The following is a 21,244-nucleotide window of genomic DNA, read 5'->3' on the forward strand; positions in this document are numbered from 1 at the left end:
AGGCTAGGGACAGAAGGGTGAGTCATCTAAATGGGGAAGGAAAACAAGGGTGCGGCAGAATTGGAAACAGATGGTCAACGGAAAAAACGGGAACTGCCCCGATGAAGCGAGAGGCAGGGATGAGTCATTGGAAAACTTGAGAAAGAGCCCGGTACTTTCCACAGGCAGCCCTGCCCTTCATGACATCAGGTAATGACATAATGCGATGGGCAGGTTCCATGGAAACACAAGTGCATAAATACCGATGCACGAGTCAGAACGAGCGTTCTTCGTTCGCAGCGCAGAAAGGGAGTCAGCAGAGGAAGCTGCCTAAAGATCTGCGGAGGATCACACCGAGGGACCGAGGGTAACTACTCCATGATTTCACGCTGCCTAAAAGGGACGAGTTCCACACGCCAACACCCCTGGTTCCAGATCCGACCGAATCCTCCGCCTCTACTCAACGCTCTCAACTCCGGTGCAGCTGACTTGGAAAAGAGACGGAGGTCTTTCAAAGACAAAGAGTCTGCACGTTCAATGGAAAGCGTGAGCCTTCTCTCCGCTTCTCTTCAGTAAAGAGGATTTTGCTCCGGCTGGACAAAGACTCTGACCAAGGACCGCAAAAGATTACAGCTGCCGAGATCAAAGACCATCGGGTATGAGGTGATCAGCTTCTCCCAAAGCCTCGCTCAGTGAATTTAGTGAAACAGGTTAGGAATGAGAATAAGGAAAGGAGGTGATTAATCCTAGTTGATTTCATTATATTTTTGCTTCTTTTATAACTCTTGGAAATTAATTTGTTGTTATATGCCCCTGCTAAAGCTTGCTTAATAAAATTATAATTCTAAAGATTCTAATGAGAATTGTGAACAGTGAGTTTAATTGTGTCAGTCTCGATTATTGTTGGTTCTCCTAAATATAGTAAAACAATATACATGATGCTAGAGACAGGGTGGCTTTGTGTTTTCCTCTGGTGAGTGTTAAAATAATGACCTTGGGACTTAACTCTAAGTCACTAAATTTAATCTAGCCGTTAACAAGTGCCGTTACTTTAGGAAAGGAGCTACCGTTAACAGGAGTGGTTGTAGGGGTTATGTCGTTGTGAGGGCTACTCAGCGGATTGCCCCTCAACTGTAAAAGGTCATAACTTCTGGATTGAAGGTAGTCAGAGCTAGACGAGTCCTTTCCGACCCCAGTTTAAACAGATAATTCTCCACAAACTATCGCTAAGGTAAGACCCGAGTTTCTGGGGGTTTTCCGGACCTGTTAGACAGAGAACTGGGCAGTAGTGAGTCCTAAGAGTTGTGAGGAGTGGGCGGGACTTACTATTGGTAGTAACAGACAGGATGTAAAACCCATGGAGAGCCATTCCATGACGCTCTCTACACATTGTTCTTGATCTGATCTGAGGGCCACATTAAGTCTGGAGGCCTGTTGCTGGTGACTGCAGAAAGTTTGTGTCATTGCTGGGATATCATCTTGATTTCACAGAGGTCACCATTATTATTATGACTTAAGGTTTGTAGCTTTTATGATAAGCAAAAGAATAAGAGTGGCAGTATTTATTATATATACTAATAGAACTGTAAAAACAAAGTAATTAAGAACTCAGTTTCTTTGTGAACAAGGTCTGATCTTTGTCTCATTCTTGGACATTACTTTGTAAATTCTAAAGGAAATGAGAAGCAAGAGATGGCAAACAAGCAAAGGCAACACACAATGTACCTAGACTTTTGAACAAATGTCTAAATACAGGTGTAACTACTGAGGGGCTTTCATGTAGGTGGGTAATACATATGTAAAGAAGAGTGGGAGATAATCACCCAAATCAGCCAGATTACAGAGAGCCAGCAGGCAGACGTTGACCAGCAGGTCATTATCAGGGTACTTCTTCATGATGGACACTAATCTGGGGATTACACCACTCTGGACTAACTGGTCCTGTTGATGTGCTGAGGAGAAAGTCAGACAAGGAAGTTGCGTAAGGACGTCAGAACAAATATAAAAATCTATATTTACATTAGAAATGGAATTATTAATTAATTTCACAATAAATATCTTACCATGTACTTCTTTCTGAAACCTTTCCTTCGGTCTATCCCATATTTTATTGCACCTTATATTATATTCTGTGTGATGAAATTTCCCTTATCTTTTCTTGTAAAGAGCTTCATTGCATTGAGACCATATTAAACAAAAAATGTAATACTCTAATTCTCAAACTGCAGAATTAAAATGGAAAGTGTAGAGTGGGTCAAAGTAAGTCAGACTAGATCAGACTGACACTGTGCTATCAGATCTACTCACTGTTGTCGAAGCAGATGCGCCCGATGGCCCTGCCGGTGTTCAGCAGCATTTCCTGGTCGCTGCTGTTCAGATGAGGAACCAGAGCCTTCACCAGGCCCGCCTCGATGCACGGCTCTCTCACAGCAGCTACAACACACACAGACGACAAAGAACCATGGAAACTCTGCTTTCATAGCATTTTTGTTTGAGTTTGAGATTGAATCAAGACACAGTTTTGCATCCATTACAAAGAGGTCAAAAAGTGGTTTCCTATGCATCGTTTTACTTTTATGGATATGAAACTTAGCAAGAATCAAGATCAGGTTGATAAGAAATATGGGAGAGGAGTCTTTTATCTTGGAAATCTTTGGTACCAAACAAAACATTTTCAAAATAGCAAAGGAAATCTGGTTTCCTATTCTTGATATCAGAACAACGTTTCTCCAAAATGAGAGACATTGGGAACTTCTGGATGCCAATATCTCTCAAAATCACTCCATGGAGGAGTAATTTTCCAGCAACAAACGTTTCTAGTTACAAGGAAAGTTTTGAGTTTGAAAAGTTGAAAATTAGCTAGAAAATACTAAGAAATATTTAGATTAACCTCAGACATTTTGTAGTAAAAAAAACCTTGGACATTTCTGAGTTTGAAAAGTCACAGATTTGCTGGAAAAAAAATAAGAATTTTTTTTTTTACTTTCCAAATTTATAAATTTCAGAGGTTTTGTTTTTTCCTCCAAAATTCCTAAGATTAACCTCAATATTTCAGAACTTTTTGGCAGAAATTGACTGCCTATATCTAGTGGCTCTAATATGCTGTCTGTAATGTACGATGGTGTACAAGTACCATTAAACACGGAATAATAAGGATATATGTGTCATGATCAATTTCTTTAACTTGCATTTTTTCTATGTTAGTTAGTACAGATCATAAAAATGTTTTAGACCGAAAAGGAAAAAAATTACCTGGTTAGTAATAGTCTTGGTGGAAATCCAGCACTCTTTATATGCGATTGCTGTTTATTGATGTAGCTAGTATATGCAGAGTGACATGTTGCTAGAGCATTCTGAGAGTTTTTATTTTAACCCTGTTAACCTGTGTTGGGGCAGCATTTCACTGGAGAACTTGAATTGTTGATGTTTTATTAAGGTGTAGCAGAGATTAAGGGAGCAGTAAAAGCGTACCTTCTCGTGCCATTTCTGCCACCAGCAGAGCCACCTGGCAGCTCAGGCTGCTCCTGCTCCGTAAGGCTTGAGCCAGAGTGGGAAGAATCCCACTTCTCACTATCTCAGCAGCCGCATCCTTCTCTGTGGGCAGGACACACAAAGCTACTTTTCAAATAGACACGATTGTTCTTTTTCCTCTGATACCACCAGTCTCCCCCTTTCACAAGCTACTTTGTATATTAATTCATCGATTAAAATGTATGAAGGAGATGCCATAATCACACATCAGTGAAATTATTTCTGATTTGTCCCCTGTTAGCCATGCGTAAGGTGAGGACATTTTATTTTTTTGGCTTTTGTAAGCAAACATCACTGAGTATTATCTGAGCTCACTCTTCTCCAGCAGAGCAGTCAGGACTGTATCCAGATGAGGCTTCAGCTCTTCTTCGATCAGCTCTGTGCTCACACTGATGGCCTTCAGCGCCTCATTTAGAGAGTCTGCAGAATAAGAGCAAATGGTTTGTCAGATGAAAGTGTATCTGTAACGTAAAATACATTGGTTTTATTCAATTCACTTCAGTTCAATTTTATTTATAACAAATCAAGATGCTTTACAAAAAAAAAATTCTCATACATACATTAAAATTTTTTCTAGTTTCAAACAGTACAGTAGGTTCGATTAATTATTCAAAGTAAATTAAAAACTTTTAAGATACATTCAAGATACTCTACACTGGTGGCGCTGGTAAACAGGGCAAAGACAAGACATGCGACTACGACTATAGACACGACAATAGAGGACCCGACAAGGAAACAAGAGACACAGGGAACATGAGACACAGCTGGGACCAATCAAGGGTAGGCGGGACTGTTGTCCCGCCTACCCTCAACAGAAGGGTAGGCGGGACTCAACAGAACACAGAAACCTAAATAAACATGTAGAAAACCAAATCATCACAGAGAACTCATAAAATACACTTGGACACGCAGGACTACCTGGGATGTAGAGACAATGGTTGTGATACTGATAGTTCCCAAATCCATCTGTTTTAGTCACTTTGCCAAATGAAGGGATGCAAGTCACTCATGTCAAGTCCAAGAAAAAATACAACAAACCTCAACACTCAGAACCTGTGCTCCTAACAGGAAGTGGAAAAATGGGTTTGTAAGCATTTGAGGCAGTGATCAAAGACCCTGCATTGGTGGAATATCTGCACCAATGCAGACCCAAAAGTACAGAGGAGGAAGCAGCATGGAGGGGTTGGCAGCATGAACAGGCCTATTGAGTTAAATCACACGTCAAACTCAAGGCCTGGGGTCCAAATCGGCCCCCCTTCTCTCGCCCCCACCTTCCCTGTCTCTTGGCTTTTTATGTGGCCCCCAACTTCAGATGCTAAATTACATCAATCAGTCCCTCCACTTCAGTTTATTGCAATTCTGTGACTGCAGAAATTCATACAACATTTTCAGATCCTTGCAGATTTACATGCTAATGCATCACTGTGAGTTTATTGCAAATTTTTGGCTAATTTATTTGATTTTTTTTAGATATTGGGACCAAAGCCCAATTCCATATGAAAGTATTTCCACTTGGGGAAAATACTCAAGGCTGAAGGAGCAGACAGTACGATTGATATGGCAAGTAACAAAGTCATATTTAATGTCACACTGAAGTGCAAATATTGCAAAATACCTTACAAAATACCTTAAATTAGCACCAAAAAAATCTGTCTCAAAAAAAAAAAATCAACAACTGCAAAATCCCAGAGGGACTGCATCATGTGAAAAGATGTTCAGTATTATTTTATTTCAAGAAGTATTTATTAAATGCAGACAGAACACTTATTCATATTTTAACAACCAGCGATCTTAAAAAGAATTAAACTGAGTTTCCCTCCCCTGAGTTCAACACTTTATTTCTTCCTGCACAATGTCAATGAGAGAAAAAGCTATGACATCACCATGTGCTGCAGAACTTAAAGGAGATCTGACGCAGGCACAACAGCCCCTGTTATATAAGCTAGAGGTGGAACAAAGGTCTGGGGAATCTCATTATCAGACAGGACAGGTCTAATGCCTGAAAGCTGTCCAAACTACTCTACCAAACATTCCCATTAGAAACAACCAACCAATGCTGGTTGATATCTGACACAGTCTGGAGGAGAACCGCTAGGATCTCTGGCAAGAAGAAGACAGTTTTCATCAATACCTTTGCCAGGGAAGGTTCACCTTCCAGCAAAGGCTGAGGGACAGAAAGATATTCCACCAAGTTTAACGCAACAATTCAGAGGGAATCCCTGGGTTCACATTAGAAGAAGCTAACTCTAGGTTCCGAATGCATGTTGGGAAAGTTGGGAGATGCGTAAGGAAAGTCGGGAATGTAGCAACTTGTTCACTGTTGCTGCTGGTTTTCTGTGATCTCCAACTGACTGCATGGATTAGGGGTGAAAACAACAAGCAAGGAGGATGTTTCTGTAACACCAATGAGTTCTTACATATGTTTACATAACTAACTGCTCAGATATGTAAACATTCATTGTATGAATCTGTTTCTAATGTAGTGTGATTAGAAAGCAACTTGTAGTGTTATAGTTTCTGATTTATTTTATTATTGGGTTGTAACCTGTCAAGGGACTGCAGATGCAAAGTGATTTATGCTACAATCTGTTACAGCAAATGACAATATTTATGTTTGACCTGTCCCTTTCTAAATTAATGTTATTATTATTATTATTATTACAACCAAGTCAGCTTAAATTAGCCTAGCTAAGGTTATTTAACCTAAAATCATGGAATAAAGATAACCTGCATGCAGCATTGCATCACACAGATTTATACACAGAGAGAAGGACTTGCAGACAGTAATAACTACAGCTAATCCCTTCAGACCCGACTAAAATAGTTTGAGTAGAGGGGAGGGGCGCTATTCACTACATGCTACGTCAGGATCTAAACCCCACATCTTTTTGTTTTTGTGACCAAGTGTGTGTGCGTGTGTGTGTGTAGAAGGAGGAGAAAAGCAGAGAGGTTGATTTCCTAATCAGTCTTCCTGGGATCTTCCAGGAAGCCCACCTGGTGTGGGTGTGTGTGTGTGTGTGTGGGTGGGAGAGAGAGAGAGAGAGAGAAAGAGAGAGAGAGAGAGAGACAGAGAGAGACACAGAGAGAGAGAGAAACTTCTACTCTGCAACATGTCAGCATGCTCACAATAACACAGCAGAGCTACTCACTATGCAGCTGGGAGAAAACAATAGCACAGAACTGTAGAGTCTAATCCAATTCATGTCAGACGCTACTTAGCTTATCTGAACGCCTCTAGTTGTACAGGAACTAGATGCTTATCATTAAGAATATTGAAAACAGAAATATTATGGGACTATTTGAAACGTGTTGGCATGATGCACAGAGTCAAACTGTCTGGGTCCAGTTTGTCACATCAGCTGTTAGCAAGAAACCAGCAAAAAAAACAGCACAGAACAGGCAGCTGCAGTATCTATCTATCTATCTATCTATCTATCTATCTATCTATCTATCTATCTATCTATCTATCTATCTATCTATCTATCTATCTATCTATCTATCTATCTATCTATCTATCTATCTATCTATCTATCTATCTATCTATCTATCTATCTATCTATCTATCTATCTATCTATGCATTCATCACACACACATACACAGGAGGATGTTATTCATGAAGCTACTCACCCACGTCTGTCATGGCTGCTAGTCGGCAGACTCTGCTGGCTCCCTGTCTCTACTGCTACTGCTGTGTGCGCGTGTGTGTGTGGGAGTGTGTGTGTGTGTCACTTGGGGTTGTGGCTAGGAGAGCAACACTCGCATATTAAGATCAGGCTTTCACAGATTTTGCCTCTCAACATTTCTCCTTGTTTTCAGTTCTTATTTTTATTTTTTGTTTGTTGTTCAGATTTCCTCTATCCCATAATAATCGGTCTCTCCTTCGTCCTTAGTGTCTTCCTCACTTCTCATCTCTGCATCTGCAGCACTCAGCACCACCTCAGTAAAAATCCACCATCATAGGAACCTTTATGTTGACACACCCATACAGTGCGGTTTGAGACCGGGTTCTTTAGAAGATTAGATGTTGCAAAAGTCACCAGAGGAAAATGAACACATATTTTTCTCCATCTGTCGTCTACTGACGTCTTCCAGGATCAATACTCCTGCTTCTTTTCTTGTAGCAGATGGCTGTTTGCACTAAGCCAGGTTCTGCTTCTGCTGGAGGTTTCTTCCTGTTAACAGGAAGTTTTTCCTCTCCACTGTAGCGACATGTTCGTCCAGGAAAAGTGAATGCTGCAAGTTAAGGACTCAATGCAATCTGCTGGGTTCCCTTAGAGAGGAACTTAAGTTAATTTGAATATTAAACTGAGCATCAGTTTAATCAATCCCAGATAAGTAGCATTGATTAAAATGCATAATTGGATTTTTGATGATGCATTCTGTTGTTATTGGAAAAGCTAATTTTCTGAGCTCACCATTGGAAACAGAGCAAGAGCAAGAAACATAATTTCATTTCTGGAAGTTGGAAGACTCAAAGCAACACAAATGTGTTATTAAATGTGGCTGCCATGTACATGAAGACAGTGATACACAGGTTTAAGCTATTTATCAATACCTCTTATGATTTATTTTATTATTCATTAGTGATGTACAGTTTCTATTAATAAACACTTCTTTTGATGCTTGTACACATGGAGGGGCAGACACTAATATTATGTTAAACATTGCTCAGGTTTTCTTGAACAATGTTATGCACTCAAGTTGCACTTGGATATGCATAATGCTGAGACAGATTTTTGTTTTTAGTCACAATTTACATTTATTTATGTATTTTTTAAAATATAAATTTACATTTAAAATCTAATTTACTTTAAAGTAAATTAGAAGTAAAAGTACACATTGATATGGATTTAATGACAGTAGCAAAATGACTGTCATGCTGAGCGATAGTGAACATCCTTTAGATCAGGTACTTTGGAAAACTACTAAACCAGTTTCACTTTATTTTGGTAAATAAACAATTTCACACATAGAAAACAAAAACAAAATGCTACTTTACAAACCCATAATTTACCAAAAAAGGAGTAGACTGAAGCCAAGGCTTACGCTTGCCTACTCAGAGCTTGCCAACTCAAAGCAACACAAGTAAATATTTTTCATAACCAACATTACATAATTACCTGACTGATATTGTTAGGCTGTACAAACCAGAACATGTATTTATCTGTGAGTTCCGATTATAATATTAAGCCTAGCTGTTTCAGTTTAGTGGTGTTACCATCTCACAACTCAGTGATAAAACTCTAATATTTTCCTCATTCAAAAGAATCCTAAATATTTCCTATGCTATAAAGACAATTTTTTGGCTCTAACGTTTGGCTAATGCCTGACATATCACGCTGAAGAGGGCGCTCTTCCACAGAAAGCCATACGTCTCCAGACGAAGAAGAAGCTGTTACGACACTGAGGTTCGCTTTACGGATCACGCAGCGTTCCTGGCTACCTGGTGCTGGTCCGGTGTTCACAGCAGATGAAACAGAATTTGTCGGTTGTTTTTAGTCTCTAAGTTTAATACCCGAGCCCTGAACAGGAGCTCCTCTCCGTCCGTCCACCGGTTCTGACCCGGTCCGCTCGCTGGAGAGAAATGGCGGCTCAGGGAGGAGTTCTGTTCCAGGAGAAGGTCAGCAGGCTGCTCAGCAGGGAGAACGGGAAACCGGTGCTGAAGCCCAACAGACCGCTGATCCTGAAGGACTCTGTGGGCAACAGGAAACCCAGGAAAGGAGGTAAGAATCGAGCTGTTAGCGGCTGTTCTTCTGCCGTCCGGTCGGGGTTAAAGGTCAACCTTTCTGTCTCCAGAGGCTTCCTGCGTCACTGAGATGTCCCTACTGATGGCCTGTTGGAAGCAGAACAACTTTGTGGACAGCCTTTGCTCTAATGAGATCAACACCTTCTACACGTGTGTTCACAAAGCGGAGGTGAGTCTGGTTGTTTTCCTTTCACCACGGTGCTTTTGGTCTGAGATGTTGGTGTTTCCATTGCAGTTTTGTGAATTACATATATTTCCATAAGGCTGAAAAACAAATAAATCGTAGTGCAAAAACCTGATCTAAATTCCATTAAGCAAATTCCAATTTGATGGAAACGCAGCTAACGTTTTCAGTCAGAGGCTTCCTCAGATTCGTTGCAAGACTGCCTGCTACAGAAGATCCTTCCAGCTCACAGCATCACCATCCACAACGAGGCTTTGAATATATAAGTAATGATATAAGTAAAGATTCACCTTCCCTTTGGGATAAAGTATTTTTGAACCATCAGCAACACTCCCTCTCCTCACAATCAGAACCCCCCAGAAACTGCGTTGTATCAAGCTTCACCTTTGCACAAGTAGTTTCTCCATTTCGATTTTGTTAAATTATCAAATATTGATATATATATTTATTTATATAGACAAGTGATCAATATCAGCAGAAAATACGTCTGATAAAATGTTCAATAATTTCTAGGAACTTTCATCCAGAACTGCACAGCATTCTGGGAGACGTAGGAAGCGGAAATTCTTTAGCCGCTCAACCCAAGTAACTCGCTGTCTCACTCTTTGGTTACCCAGCGACAATCTGTTGAGTAACCTGTGCAGCAGCAGTTCTAAAGCAGTGGTCCCCAACCTTTTTATTACCGCGGACCGGTCAAGACTTGGAAAATTTTGCTGCGGGGGGTTGTGTTCCCGCTAAATCCTGAATATACCCAATTTGGGTTGTCTTGGAGTTTTTATCGCAACCTGAATACGACCTGCTGAATGTGACAGGTAGCCAATCAAAAAGCGCGGTGACGTAAGAACAGAGGGGAATCCCAGACAGCTGACATATCGCGCAACTGAGTTCGGTGGATATCGGAGATGATATGTGGAAATGTTTATTATTAAATCTAAAGGTCATTATTATGTTTATTCAGTTAAAAATGTTAACTATGAAAAAACATATTCACCTCCAAATCAATAGTGCAGCAAATAGAGCAACTGCTCCCGTCGACTTTCATCCACCGTCTTTTCTTTTTGTTACGTCTTTTATCTCTTAAAATGACTCCACAAACTATCACTATTGCTTCTACATCGTCATCCGTGTTTGGTTATTCCAAATTCCCGCCATGTTGGGGGTTTTACTGGATTATCCTCTGGAATCGGGATGTTCGTGACTGGAATCGGTTCGTGTTGCTCCTGCCTTGGACACACGAACCGATCGAACCTGCTGATCTTTTATCAGCTCTGTGATCACAGAGATTTGGAGAATCGGCCGACAATTCTTAAATCTTTCCGTCTAATCCAGACTTGAGACTCAAGCTCTGCTCTACTCATCTCCTCTCGACCACTGCCCAAACGCTCCGACTCTGGTCGCTATGGTAACGTTTACATAACGTTTCAAATTAAGATACAGATGCGCCACAAAAAACGAACCTTTTACTTTCGTGAAAGCTTTAACTCGCGATAATGACTAACTGGAGCCCTGAGCTTGTTTATCTGCAACGAGACGGTTCCATCTGGGAGTGATGAGAGACAATAACACCCGAAGTGTTGCTTATATCCACAGCCTGCTTGCTAGAGACCATGGCGAAGCAGCTTGAAGCTTCATTGCCTCATTAGCAGCCGGTCGCCGCATGTTACGCAGAGCGGCTTGTAATGTGGGACTCACCTACCGGTCCAGGATGAATCCATTCTCCTGTCTCTTCTCTGGGCCTTTTCCCCTTCGCAAAGAAACTTTCCAAAGACATCTGATCTGTTTCTTACTCGTTTTGCTGCTTGTGGCCTCAGTGTTGGCGCGCAAGTAACCGAGAGAATCCGGTTTAAAGATTTTCAAAATAAAAGATCCTCCAGACTCAAATAATACATAAAACGGAAATATTTCACTATTTCTTGCGCGGTCCGAAACCAATTGGTCCACAGACCGGGGTTTCTAAAGTACACAGAGGTCTTCATCTGTCTGCGCTCCATCTGTTCCCGTTCTGTTCCTCTGAAGGTTGAGGATAGATCTACTGGAGTAACACGGTGTTTCTGTTTCCCAGGCAGCAAGGAAGAACAAGTCTGAGCAGAGCAATGTGACTGGAGGTCGTCTGACACCGAAACAAGCCACCACTCTGCTGAAGAGATTTCCTAACCTGCGATCTGAGATCTAAGATGGATTCTATTATGTGTTGCCTGTATTTCCCCTCTGTAATGATGATTTATATGTACATTTTTTCAATAAATTGTTTAGTTTACACAACTATCTCTCCTTCAGTTTGTGTCTCATAGTTCTAACAGCTGGCTATATGGTACAGCTCAGGAAACTGGACCTGAACTCAGTGACGGCTTCAGAAGGACTACACAAGTAAAATGTCTACCATCCACAGAACTTTCCTTAAATTCTAATGTTGACCTGTTGACCATCAAGAGAAACTGAATTTAATATTGGATAAAGGTTTGGGAACAAAGCAGGCTTTAACACACTCATCAAAAATAGGCAAAAATAAAGAAAGCCAACCATGTAAAACTGATGGATTAGTTTAAGGAGATATTTGATATATCAGTTCAAACTTTGCACAGCCAGCTGCAGGTGTTTCAATATGTGGGTCTCAGACTGGGCGCTCCTACAGCTCTTCTGGGTGAACGGTGGACAGGCGGCAGTCGCATGAAACATCTGGTTCTTGCAATAAATAACTTGAGAGCGAATGAAATACCGCACAATGTTTTATTACAAAAATCATGAACATGTTTGTGTTTCTGCTTCAGGCACCAAAGCACAGTCAGACATCGTAATTCATTCTGTTTGCTCTCACTGCTAAAGATATCAAAGACCACACATTTCTACAGAAAAACTGGCAGGTGACATACTCCATTCAGTATGCAAAAACCCACGTTAAAGCTAAAATTAGCTAAAATGCTAATGTTAGCTTAAATTATATCATTATCACATTGGCTGCTGTGCCCCTTTCTGATATTTCTATCCATCATTAAAGATCCTGAAGGTGAAGAATAAGTGGCTGGATGGAGGGATGAACAGACAAAATGAAGAATAAAGTCACAGTAGTGGGAGAACAATAACAAACAGTGAACATGTGTTAGCTATGTTGATGTTTTAATGCTTCAGGATAATAAAAGTAATGAGGGACGACCCGAAACAGAAGCAGGAAATGTTTCCTTGAGGCCCTGGAGGAGCTACTCTTCAAACAGAGGAGGAGGAGCGAGCTTCAGGTGGAAATTCTCTGGCTGGACTGGAAGCAGGAAGCCTGTTTTCTCACTGCTTTGGCCGTGCGAAACCTCAGAGAGGATGGACAGCTGGAGGACAGAGAACACACCTGATCAATCAGACGTGGAGAAACAGGATGATTACACACATGTCGTCATCTAACAGGGAGGAGTATTCCAGGTAAAGACAGCTTGTGACTATTTCACTTATAGCATGGAAAAATGTATTGCTATAAGTGAAATAATCTGATTGGAACTACAACTTTTTCATCAGTATTAAGAAATTATTGACTTAAAGCAAACTATTTATTGCTGAAAAGTTAACTGGGTAACACTTTACTTGAAGGGATGTGCATAAGACTAACTTTTAATGCAAAGTTGCACTAAAAGTTGCCTTGAAAGTATACACTTTGTATTATTCGATTTGACTCTTAACACAAAGTTCAATTAAAATTTGCATTAAAAGTCAAGTTTTAATGCAAAGAATCAACTTTGCATTAAAAATGTCATTATTTACCAAATGACACTTCATGACAACAGTCATAAATATTCTTGAGGACTCCTTCATGTTCATCACTGTTGTTATGACATGTTTATGACAGTGTCATGTCAGTCTTATGAACACCCCGTCAAATAAAGTGTTACCGTTAAGTTTAAGTTAGTTTTGCCTTATTTCAAAAATCTAACACAGTGATCTTCCTTTCCTGGTTTCCTTCTATAAAACCTTCTTATTATTATTCAGAATTTCTATTTCCCTTTTGAACGCATACTTTTTTTTGTTTGGATTTCTATGGATTTTGACAACAGATCAGATCTGTTGTCCTGGCAACTAGCAGTTTTTGGTACATTAATGAAGCTACAACAGCATTACATATAAGTGTTTATGTATTTGTGGAACTGCATTCCCATTACAAATACGCACCAAAGTTTGTTAATATTCTGCTAATGTCAAAAAAACACAATTTCGCAATGGTGGTGATTCCATTAAATAACATTTTAAACGACATGTGAATAAGCACAAGTTATTAAAAAACATGCCACAGCTGAAACCCCTGCAAAAACGTATAAAAAAAGATGAGTTTTTTGAAACTGCTGTGTTTCCATTAAGCAAATTTATTTCTGTAACTCCAATTTGTACGACGGTAAATGGAAACACAGCGGTTATTGCATCAGTGAAACAGAGACAGCAGTGGTTCTGTACCCTGGACGGTCCTCTGTACAACCCTCGCAAGTGATCCCAGGAGAGTTCCTGCTGCACATCCAATGTTGCCACAGCAACCACCTGCAACACAGCGAATAATCGCACATTGGGCTGTTATTATTATACACTAGTTTCACACTGAAACCAGAATAACTCATGGATTTGTTCCTGCCATGTTAAATCACTGTTGGTACTCAGATGCTTTACTTGTTAGAGATAAATCAACAGAAGCAGAGCACTAGAATAGATAAAGACATTATTATTCCTTCCAAGACTTTAAACCAGAGATTTATTACAGAATGAATGACTGAGCAGCGCTCAGAGGCTGAAGGTTTGACAGGAAAGCGGTCGGTGTCTTGTGCAGACAGAAAATGGTCCAGCTTACCTTCTTCCTGTGAGTCTCAGCTCCTTTCTCATGATGTCCTGATGAAAACCGAGTCTGGAGCCCAGAGAACACACACACAAACACACACACACACACGCACACGCACACACACGCATACACACACACAACGATAATATCAAATGGCACACAGTAATTCTAACCTGTCCTGCTCTAGTTTAGCCTGAAACCAGAAAACCCCAACAGCTTTGGAAGTTAATGCCAACTGATGTTATATTTAATGACAGTGAACATTGTAACGGACAGATGAGATAATATTTTAGTAAACTGCAAACAATTGGAAGTTTTTGTGAATTGAACATATAACACTTGAGTTAATTATGTGTTTAACCTAAAATTACATGTCGTTTTTTTGTTGTTTTATTTCATTTCTAAAAATCGTTTTAGTGACGTAATGAAGTGATGTGTGGACCACTGTAAGAATAGCAGCAGTATTGCTGCAGCTAAAAGTGGATTCTAAATAAGTTAAACTTACTATGACCTCTGACCTTGGTCTGCTGTAGTGAGGAAAACTATTGCTCAAAACTATTTCACAGAATGTCAATACAAAAACAAAAAATTTTCCTTAGCCTCACATATCAGCCACAGAAATAAACCACAAACAACAAATGAATTCGCTGCACACTGACAGTAGAGCAGGTGTCCTCTGTTTAGGTCAGTTCATGGCGTTTGGAGTTATGCTTTATGAACTTTTCCTCATGATTAGCACAAACTCACTGACCTGGGCGAGAGACGCGCTGCGGCTTCTGTTTGGCTCAGAACAAGCCCCGCCCCTTCCTCCATGGCTGGAGGAACACTTGTAACACCTCCATGGCTGCTGCGGCTCCGAGGCCACGCCCCACCCACAGTCCTTCTGCTGCAGGCACTGCAGGTGGTACAGGTGGCCGCAGCTGGAAAACACGCAGAGGTCAGAGGGAACCTTGTAAAGTATCAACCAGAGAGAGATGTACATAACGCCGAATTATGTAATAACACTGCAGCATGTAATAATGTAATAATGTAATAATAATCTTTGTGTGTGTATTAGGTGGAAAACAGACCTTCATTAACCATTGAGACCACAAAAATCAAAAAGCTGTCAGACGGCTTTACTATCCATGAAATAATTCAAAAACAGTCCTGACAGTTTGGATGTATTTGTTTTTTTCTCTCCTTCTCACAAAACGTTTCCGTTTGTGTCTTAGAGAAGAGAAGGAAAGCCAACGTTTGACTTGTTTTGCCTTTGCGTTTTGCACGTAAGTTAGCAGTGTGTTTGTGTCCTAAAGAAAAGAACATAACCTTCAGATATCTCAGAAACGAGATACTAGCATACAAAATCTTATAAAAACCTTACACTGTAGCAAGAAAGACTTTCAGTATTCAAAACGCCGCATGAACTGACTAATACAGTATTGCAAGGTAATGCAAAAGAAATACAAAAATTGCCCCGTGTTCCTTAGGGCCTCTGTGGTTTCCAGTGTGGAAGCAGCAGAAATAATCAAGTGGTTTTCATTTTGCAGTGACAGGCCGTGTTACCTGAACACAATGATCTCCTCGGACGTGTCCTGCTTCCTCTTGTAGTGCTGCAGGCAGATGTTGCAGCAGTCCTGACGGGGGTGGAGCCCTCTGGTGACAGCGGAGCGGAGGTGTGCCAGGGACCAGTGGAGGTCATGGTTCAGCAGATTTGTTGTTGTTTCAAGCAGAGTCTGAGAGACAGGCACATTTTTTACTGCGTCTTTCACCAAAATGTCTACTGACTGCTGCGCTTTTAATTTGTTTTGTCCCAAAAATGTTTCAGATCATCAAGCTAATATAATATTGGCTAAAAATAACCTGAGTAAAAACAGAAGGCAACTTTTAAATTATGATCACTGTAGATGTTTTATGCAAACCAGTTGAAACTAGATATTTACATACACTGAATAAAAAGACATACATATTTATTTTTTTCTCAATGTCAGAAGTTAAATAAGACACAAAACAACTTTTCTTGTTATAGGTCAGTTTGAATTACCCAAATTATGTTGATTTACTAAATGCTAGAAAACTTGTTGAGAACCATTTTTCAGACATTTTTGTCAAAACTTTCCTTGAATTCAAAAGTTTACACACATTTGTTATAAGTAAACTTTACCAAATGTATGGTTTGCATTTAGCAAATAGAAATAATTTTGGTAATTCTAACTAAACTAAAACAACAGACGTTTGCTCTGATTTAACTGCAGACGGCAATAAAACAAAATGTGTGTGTCCAAAGTTTCCCCCAGAAAACTTGCTAAGCCTGGAGGTTTGGTGCTAGGGCAGTTATTCATTCAGCAGCCCGCCGTGTTTTTGAGTTAAAAAACACTTAAAAGTTGAAAATGTTAAAAATATCACTTGATAATCATGTGTTATTGAAAGACTGGAAGATTAATACCTGAACACCAACTACAAAGTCTAAAAAAATGCAAACACTTTAAAAATAGTCAATTAATTAAGCTATGCTTAGCCTGGTGGGGGCACAAGTAAATCCTGGTGGCCCACCAGGGTTATAATACACTGGGGGAAACCCTGGTGTCTTTCATAAAAAGACACACAAAGTACCCGGATTCAGTTGTAATCCACATGTCCCGGAATGAAGACATGTGAACAAAGGGTTACCTGTTCATAGGTGAACGTGTCCAGCATGCCCAGAATGAGGCCCTGGATCTCCGCCAGCTTTCCTCTTCCATAAACTGGATCCTGATTAAAACCATCCAGCAGCAAAAGTTTATCAACTGGAATTCTTTATAAAAATGATCGGATGCTCCACTAAACATTGCATACATAAGTAATGTCGGCTTGATTTAAAAGGAAGTAAGCCAACGGTGCTTATAAAAAGTATTCATCCCCTTGGATGTTTTATGCTTTTTATTGATTTTACAAATCAATGAATTTAAAAAAATACATAAAAGAACTTTAATGTCAAAGTGAAAACTGATTTCTGCAGTAGCTGAGATGGAGAGACTCCACATACAACAACTGTTGGTCTGGTTTTTCACCAGTCAAAGCTTTATGGGAGCGGTGACAAGAAAAGCACTGCTGAAGAAAACTCAGATCAAGGCTGGACTGGAGTCTCTGCCAAAAGGCACATGCCTTTTGGCAGAGACTCCAGGGTGAAGTGGAAGAAAGTTCTTCAGAGAACATTTATTATCCAGCTAGACGACCACTCAAAGCTTCCAGCTGAATCTACAAGAGATGATCTGAAGACACAAAGGGGGAGGACCAAGAGTGGCCCAGTCAAAGCCTAGATCTGTTCACAGCCAATCCCCAGCAACCTGACAGAGCTGGAACAGATTAGCAGGAAGAGTGGAGGAAAACTCCAGCAGACCCTGACTGACCAGCTGTGTTTTCCTCTGACCTTCATTTCCCTTAAAGGAAACATGTCAATTTTGAACAAACTCACAATTTTGATAAAACGTTTTTGCACAAGGATGAGGTGGTTTAAAATTAGCCGTATTACAATTGGTGTTTTCTGCAAAACTGCAATGGAGACACTTTTACTGAAACCCAGACTCCCTGCTGGGACGGCAAATACTCAATACTGCCTGGAAAAGGGGGTGAATAATTATGCAATCAGTTATTTTATATTGAATGTTTTCGTTTAATTGTCATTATCGTGAATAAATCAGTTATCACTTTGACGTTAAAGTTTTTTTTGTTCATTTTCTGTCATAAAAGTCAAAATGTTTACCATTTGTTTACCATGATTGATTAATAAAAGCAATAAAAATGGTAAAACATCCAAGGGTATGAATACTTTCAATAAGCACTGTGAGTGAGTGAGTGAGTGAGTGAGTGAGTGAGTGAGTGAGTGAGTGAGTGAGTGAGTGAGTGAGTGAGTGAGTGAGTGAGTGAGTGAGTGAGTGAGTGAGTGAGTGAGTGAGTGAGTGAGTGAGTGAGTGAGTGAGTGAGTGAGTGAGTGATCTTTTGCTGGTGAAGCCTACCGTTTCCCTGGTTACAACAACATCTAATGTTAGCATGTCAGGAGCCGACCGACACAATTCCTTTTGTCTTTACTGACTGTTCAAATACATTGTTTCATTCGTTAATCTATCATCACTGACAAATGACAGATACTCACCTGTAGGATCTGCTGAATGATGGCAGGAAGTGAAATAAAGCTGCTCATGCAGTTGAGAACCTTCAGGGTCATCTCCTTCAGCCCTGGGACGATCACAGACATGTTACCGCCACTAAACCAATCACAACAAGCCTTGCTCCTCAAACAACAGAAACATATCATTTCATGTTCTTGTTCTCCTCTTCCACTAGTATGTCCATGCTATCTCCAGTTATGTCAGAACATATAGCTGTAGCTGACCTGAAGGCTGAAAGTCGTAAAAGGGGCTTAGGATCATTTAACATAGCCTGAACAGAAACATGGTGGCCATCTGCTGAGCAAATTCAAATTCACCTCAACAAAACTTCATTAATCCCAGTGGAGAATTAAATAGCCATCGATGAAACTCAGAACGTGAATTATTTCTTTCTTCTTTTTTTTTTTTAGCAATCACAAGATAAACTAACAAGAAGACAAGGAGCCTGAAACAGAGCCTTGATGCACCTCTTACATCCAGAACAGGGCGGTTCACAGCTGCTTTCTTTTACTTTGGGAGCTTATATTTGTAATATTCTGCAATAATGTTTTTTTTATTTTCTCTAATCATTGTCATTTTTAAGACATCCTGTTTTCCTTTAGACAATCATACAAATATCTTTTTAGAGTAGAGCTGGAGCAAACATTGGAATATGAAGAGCATTTAGTGCAACATCAAATTCTGCCACTTCCTGTTGAACCATTTAACTATACCGACAAACCCATCTGCTTCACGAGTGCTCTGAAATATTTGCTGAATTATTAAGCAAGTAGTTTGTGTTGCTGTCCAAGCATTCAGTATGCTGAGGTGAGTGAATCTTCATCAGTGCAGACAGAACATCTGATTAGTGTAGCAGGAGTTTAAGCAATGTTACTATTGGGTCCAGGGATCAAGATCTGCCTTCTACAGGGTCAGGTCAGTGAAAACTCGATGCCAGATCATTTTTACTTTTTTTCCACATGATGTTTGTGCAACTTTGAGCAAAAAACTTCAAACAATTGGTGCAGGTGTGCATGTTCACCGTCCGAGATGTGTTTATCGCTGAGCCCCATGACTTCCTTCTGAGAGGCCATCATGGTGTCCAGGAGTGGAAACCATAGATCCTGTGAGGAAAGAGAACTGTCAGCTGTAGAAGTGTAGCTCCCTCAGTTCCCCGCTGCAAACACTTTGCTCACCTTCCTTTGTTCTTGATCAAGGTTCTGACAGTTTCGATGACAGAAGAGAATCATTTGGTTGAGTGAACTCTTCACTGTCGTCAGTGTGAATTCACCATCCGCCTCCTCTTCGTCCCGTCCATCAACTCCTCCTCCAATCCCGCCGCTCATCTCTGCAGCGAGGACATCCAGTCTTTCCTTCAGGGTCTTCAGAAGGAAATGCAAACATTCAGTGAAAACAGCGGCTGGCTAACACACCAAAAAGCAGGCTACTGAGAGAGGACGCCTAGTTTAATCAAAACCTCCCACTACTTTACTTAAAGCATACTTAAAGCAACTACTTTCAGGAAAGTGTGAAAAGTGAATTCATGAGTACAATTATGATCTGTACCTGCATCAATCCAGCAAATGCTCCAGGAATATCTCCCTTCTTCTCCAGCAGATAAGCCTTGGCTTCATTACAGTGGTACTTCTCTGTTATCTGGAGACAGAGTCATGAACTGTAAAGAATGATCACATCCATTCCTGCTTGATGAACAGATAAAGGCAGTATGAAACGGAAGGGAAGCATTTCTTTTTACAGAGAGACTACTGTGAAGTCCAGACTGATGGTTGGTCTAGCTCCCCCTGCTGGATGATTGATACCATTCATTAGATACAACAGCATCCAGAAACAGTCTATCAACCGGCCACATTTAGAGCCTCTTCACATGAAGTCTTGCTCTCCTTGCCATGACAACGGGAACGTGAAACACTCCCCCAGAAGTAGGAGTTGAAGCTCCGTCTTATGGAGCATTATACCAGGCATTCCCACCAGACCCTTTGGGCCTGCCAGGTCTGACCACTATCCTCCCTCACCATCGGAGCCAACTCACCACTAGGTAATAGTCAGTGCACACCTCCGCCCCTCTCTTCACCCAAGTGTTCAAGACATGCAACTGCAGATCAGATGAGACGATCATCGAGCTGGGGCCTAACGTGTCCTGGTGCAAAGAGCACATATGGACACCCTTAAGCTTGAACATGGTGTTTGCTATGGATAATCCATGACAAGCACAGAAGTCCATCAACAGAACACTGCTCAGGCTCTGATCAAGGAGGCCCTTCCAGGTCTTACTGTCATTGCCCAAGTGAGCGTTGAAGTCCCCCGGAAGAATAAAGGAGTCCCCATGAGGGGCACTCACCAGTACTCCCTCCAAGGACTCCAAGAAGGGTGGGTAATCTGAATTGCTAGGTGCAAAAGAACAAGCAGTCAGAATCCACTCAATGGTAGAACCAGATGAACCCCGAGATGGAGGGCAATGAATATATCCAACTCCAGAGTGACAGCGTGTCCAACCCTTTGCAAGAAGACTGGTTCCAGAACCAGGGCCGTGTGTTGAGGTGAGTCCGGCTATTTCTAGCCGGAACCTCTCAACCTCACACACCAGTTCAGGGTCCTTCCCCACCAGGGAGGAGAATTTCCATATCCTGGGATATAGCCGAGGATCAGACTGCCAAGGGCCCCACCTTCATTAACCCCCATCACACATTGTACCCGACCCGCTCAGGTGGTGAGACCATAGAAAGAGGGACACGTTTCCTCCCTGGGTTGAGCCCAGTCAGTCCTTTAGGTATAAAAGACCTCTATAACCTACCCCACCTCGAGGCCCGACTCCAGAGGGGGGCCTAGTGGCCCTTGTCCAGGTGAGGAGATCCTGTATCTAAAGTTACATCTCATCATA

General features: G+C 40.9%; 3 protein-coding genes across 4 annotated transcripts in view; 1 reads left to right on the plus strand and 2 right to left on the minus strand.

The window, feature by feature from the left end:
• Positions 1 to 7,410, minus strand: part of LOC145555188 (rap1 GTPase-GDP dissociation stimulator 1-A-like) — a 10,902-nt gene extending 3,492 nt beyond the window's left edge. The window contains exons 1-5 of the mRNA XM_081616626.1: positions 7,139 to 7,410; positions 3,826 to 3,930; positions 3,451 to 3,573; positions 2,287 to 2,412; positions 1,803 to 1,931 (exon numbers count right to left, since the gene is read on the minus strand). Of these exons, the coding sequence (XP_081472752.1) occupies positions 1,803 to 1,931; positions 2,287 to 2,412; positions 3,451 to 3,573; positions 3,826 to 3,930; positions 7,139 to 7,151 (496 nt within the window). The 5' untranslated portion in view covers positions 7,152 to 7,410. The remainder of the gene's footprint in view (positions 1 to 1,802; positions 1,932 to 2,286; positions 2,413 to 3,450; positions 3,574 to 3,825; positions 3,931 to 7,138) is intronic.
• A 1,480-nt stretch (positions 7,411 to 8,890) lies between these two features.
• On the plus strand, positions 8,891 to 11,703 carry chchd1 (coiled-coil-helix-coiled-coil-helix domain containing 1). Its single transcript, XM_008429132.3, has 3 exons — positions 8,891 to 9,234; positions 9,308 to 9,426; positions 11,504 to 11,703. The coding sequence occupies exons 1-3, from the start codon at positions 9,096 to 9,098 to the stop codon at positions 11,612 to 11,614; spliced, it is 369 nt and encodes a 122-aa protein (XP_008427354.1). The 5' UTR covers positions 8,891 to 9,095; the 3' UTR covers positions 11,615 to 11,703.
• Positions 11,704 to 12,149: 446 nt separating this feature from the next.
• Positions 12,150 to 21,244, minus strand: part of vps8 (VPS8 subunit of CORVET complex) — a 37,125-nt gene continuing 28,030 nt past the window's right edge. For both annotated transcript variants that reach the window (XM_008429134.3, XM_008429136.3), the window contains exons 36-45: positions 19,912 to 20,001; positions 19,542 to 19,727; positions 19,388 to 19,469; positions 18,351 to 18,433; positions 16,889 to 16,969; positions 15,785 to 15,954; positions 14,991 to 15,159; positions 14,252 to 14,305; positions 13,867 to 13,947; positions 12,150 to 12,755 (exon numbers count right to left, since the gene is read on the minus strand). In XM_008429134.3, coding sequence (XP_008427356.2) covers positions 12,636 to 12,755; positions 13,867 to 13,947; positions 14,252 to 14,305; positions 14,991 to 15,159; positions 15,785 to 15,954; positions 16,889 to 16,969; positions 18,351 to 18,433; positions 19,388 to 19,469; positions 19,542 to 19,727; positions 19,912 to 20,001 — 1,116 coding nt within the window. In that variant the 3' untranslated portion in view covers positions 12,150 to 12,635. The remainder of the gene's footprint in view (positions 12,756 to 13,866; positions 13,948 to 14,251; positions 14,306 to 14,990; positions 15,160 to 15,784; positions 15,955 to 16,888; positions 16,970 to 18,350; positions 18,434 to 19,387; positions 19,470 to 19,541; positions 19,728 to 19,911; positions 20,002 to 21,244) is intronic.

This window comes from Poecilia reticulata, chromosome 15, assembly GCF_904066995.2.
Source record: "Poecilia reticulata chromosome 15, P_reticulata-male-v2, whole genome shotgun sequence".
NCBI classification, from domain to species: Eukaryota; Metazoa; Chordata; class Actinopteri; order Cyprinodontiformes; family Poeciliidae; genus Poecilia; species Poecilia reticulata.